The following is a 3688-nucleotide window of genomic DNA, read 5'->3' as shown; positions in this document are numbered from 1 at the left end:
GCCATCGGAAACTGTAAATAAGCGTAATGGCTTCTGACAGCAGTGATAGGTATAATGGCTTCCGGCAGCAGCTCAGTGGAAACAGGCCTAGATATAAAAATATTGGATACTTTCTGCCGTTACTGCACCTATTTCAGGACTAGTTGTTAATGGCTAGCTGATGTGTTAAATCATTTATTTTATTACTTAAACAAGTGTACAGCATTATAACAGAGATAGTATTTACAAAAAATGTCTTTGAAGTCTAAGTAATGAAAATGGAGTGTTGATATTGTTGTCATGACAATGTAGTGCTGCTCTATGAGCCATAACAATGGAGTGTTCTAAGCAATGCCATCACAATACCATGCTGGCTATAAATTCTTGCCACCAACTGCCCAATGGTGAGGGTTAGTAGTGAGGTGTGTGTTCTCAGGTGTTGAGAAGACAATTTCTATTGCTGAGTGGAGTGAGTAGTTTGAGAGCCTATCCAGGCATGGCTGCCACCAGTTCAACTGGCAGCAAGAAGATCTCTGATGAAGAACTTGCAGATCCATCCCCAGACATCTTAAAATTGTTTGATCTGCTGAACCAGTGGTACTTCTGGGGACAGCTAAGTGGAGTCAAAGTCAAGTGGAGTAACAAACCTCTTATGGTGATGTAAGTTGAGAACATGGAGGGAGAAGGGCTTTGTATTTATTATAGATTTACAATAAGGTCTTACAAAGGGGAAGTAATACAGGATTTATACTTTTAGGCTGATTAGAAAACAGACTGATCAGTTCATGTCAACCACATTTTGAGTTAAATAATACAATAAATAAATAATACTGATTGTCATGATGAACTACATTTTCAAATGTGATCATGTTAATCTAAAGGATTATTGATGGTAGAATATGGCCAAGATCTGAGCCATAATCTTAAGCAATAGTGTCACCATTAAATTGCAGCCATAAATATGGTAGCCACATAACAGCGCTTAATATAGCAGTTTGCAGTTTTTTAGTGTAGAAGAAAATGTACTTTTTAATATAATGAAACGATTAGCCTCAGTTAAAGCAAAACAGCTGCACCAAACTTTATTTTCTGGCATTCAGATAGAGCTTATTGTCTGGTGTGTGTGCGAATATAAATATATATTTTTGTGTGTGTGTGTATCTATGTGTATATATACTGTATATATATATAGATATATATTTATATATATATAAATATATACATACTTTATATACACACACACACCAAAAATTTGTTAAGGTAAAAGTTTAAGTTCCTAGAGGTAACAAATACCCAATTAGTACTACAGTACACTTTATATTGTGCATTTTGCAATATTATCATAACTAAAATAGCAGTAGAATGTAATATTTAATAAAAGGATTAAATGCCTTCAAGCCTTTTTGTTTTCCAAGACAGCATTGGCAGCCAGAACATAATATTTAATATCACATCGCCTGCCCCATAGACAGAAAGGAGAGAGCGCTCTAGCTGCCTGGTTTAGAGGTTTTTACTTCTGTCTGTGGAGCAGATGCTATGGCTTTTTGATTGGCTGTTCTACTGATAATAATGCTTTGAATAAGTATGATAAGTTTGTTATCACAGAGTTTTACAATGGAAAGTCTTCAAATGTAAAACCTCCTCAAAAGCCATGCAAGGTAAATTGTACAGAAATTTTCACTTGGCTTTTATGGGGGTAAACAAATATGCCGTCAGCAGTAAGGAGAGAACTATAGGTTTCACTTGTTTGTATGGTACAGTATATAGGTGACCAATTATAACAAATATCTCTATATTCTCTAATAGAAGACGCCTGGTATATCATATGATATATCATATAGTAGACCTCATTATCTGCTGTATCTAGATACTTTCATACTTTTCTTTAATATCCTGAATTGTGGGATGGGGCTAATTATAGTTCTGCTAATTTAGCTTATAAAATAATTCTTACATATTTATATGCCATCATCTTTTATTTCAGGTGTGCTGGTTTGTGTAGCTATCAACGGAAATCTGGCAAATGCACCATCAATTTAAGTGAACCTTTGCTTAAACGGAGGAGCAGGAAAGATCTTATTGAGGTAAAAAATTATTTAATTAAAAAAGTGAAATCATTTATTGTCAGCTGATGCTGTTTTTTCTTCTTCATATAAATGATTAAAAAAAATATTGTTTAATAATGCACCATTTTCTATTTTACAGTCGCTTTTGCATGAAATGATTCATGCGTATTTATGTATAAATAACATAAAGGAAAGTGACATGCATGGGCCAGTTTTCTGCAGCCATATGCAGAGAATAAATACCGCCGGCAGATTCCACATTACCGTAAGTGAATGTGCTTTTTTATTTCATTTTTCAGAAAAGTTATATTTATAAACCATAAAACAGAAATCTAACAATAAAAATAAATAAAAAGTACATTTAAAATACACAATTGTGCTTTTAAAATTAAATTACAAGCTTTTTTGCAATATTCTTATTTTTGCAGAAATGTTATCACATCAGTTTTTGTTGTGCCCTAATCCAGTATTTCTAAACTCAAGTACTCAAGTACAGCAGACAGGCCAGATTCTCATGATACCTTATCTAGAGCACAGGTGAAATAATCAGCTGATCAGTAGCCATGGTTACTAATCTGCTCTCTCACCCATCAGCTGATTATTTTACCTGTGCTCTGGTTAAGGAATAAAGAAAATCTGTCCTGTTATGGGTACTTGAGGACTGGAGTTGAAAAACACTGCTGGCCTTATCCACCCAGCTATGCCTAGTTTAGCTCCTATACCATGCCCCAACCTATACACCTACTACCCTGACTCCACTCATAGCCACTGACACGGTGCCCAAGGGATTAATCTGTCTCTGCCCCCAGACTCACTGTCTCAGACACTAGCCAGGAAATGTTGGCTGGTTGGGTCTCTGCTTAGAGATGTATTACAAATGGGTCAGTAAGGAGCTAATATGTTTAGCAGGAATATACTCTAGGGTAGGTTGTAGCAATGTGATTTTAGCTTTGTACTATTACTGTGGCCTTTGTTACAATCCATTTGAATCTGTGACCCTTATGTATGTGACATTATGTACTGTTCCATAGTAATAGATAGAGATTATTATTATTATTATTATTTGGTAAGACATTTATATGCTTCTGCTTCTTTTTGACAGATACAATTATACAAACTGTATGTAACTTGTTGTCTATATGTGTTTACAGACCTTTCATACCTTCCATAAGGAAATTGAGTTTTATGACAACAAGTGGTACCGGTGTGATGGACCTTGCAACACCAAGAAACCCTATTATGGTTTCTGTGTCCCATACTCTCGTGCCAAACCATCATGGTGGGACCAGCACAAGACCAACTGTGGAGGGAAGTTTAAGAAGGTGCAGAGGCCAGACCTTGATGACCTTCTAGGAAAATCTAAACCATAATCTGTGCCATAAAAAGGTAGAGTAGTCCCATCTCTAAATGATGGATTTGTTATCTAGAGGTATATTTATATGTTATGCATTGTCACTTGATATATCTTATTAGTATTCCTTTATATCAAGCGCTACTGAAGCTGTACTTGGAAAAAAATTAATTATACTGAACTTTCTTTTACAGACAATCAGAAGTGAGCAACATCTAAAGGGATAAGTCATCACCATCATGACACCAATCCCTTCTATCCTCTGATCCATGGGGTTGCCGGGCACAGCTTC

At 35.5% G+C, this 3688-nt stretch overlaps 1 protein-coding gene across 1 annotated transcript; it reads left to right on the top strand.

Annotated features, from left to right (window-relative positions):
* The first annotated feature begins 475 nt into the window (after positions 1 to 475).
* LOC128657813 (DNA-dependent metalloprotease SPRTN-like) lies at positions 476 to 3415 on the top strand. The gene is made up of 4 exons (XM_053712230.1): positions 476 to 639; positions 1964 to 2063; positions 2185 to 2310; positions 3197 to 3415. Exons 1-4 carry the CDS (start codon positions 476 to 478, stop codon positions 3413 to 3415), a joined length of 609 nt encoding a protein of 202 aa, XP_053568205.1.
* Positions 3416 to 3688: the final 273 nt, after the last annotated feature.

This window comes from Bombina bombina, chromosome 4, assembly GCF_027579735.1.
Source record: "Bombina bombina isolate aBomBom1 chromosome 4, aBomBom1.pri, whole genome shotgun sequence".
NCBI lineage: Eukaryota > Metazoa > Chordata > Amphibia > Anura > Bombinatoridae > Bombina > Bombina bombina.
This window is presented reverse-complemented; position numbering and strand designations above follow the sequence as displayed.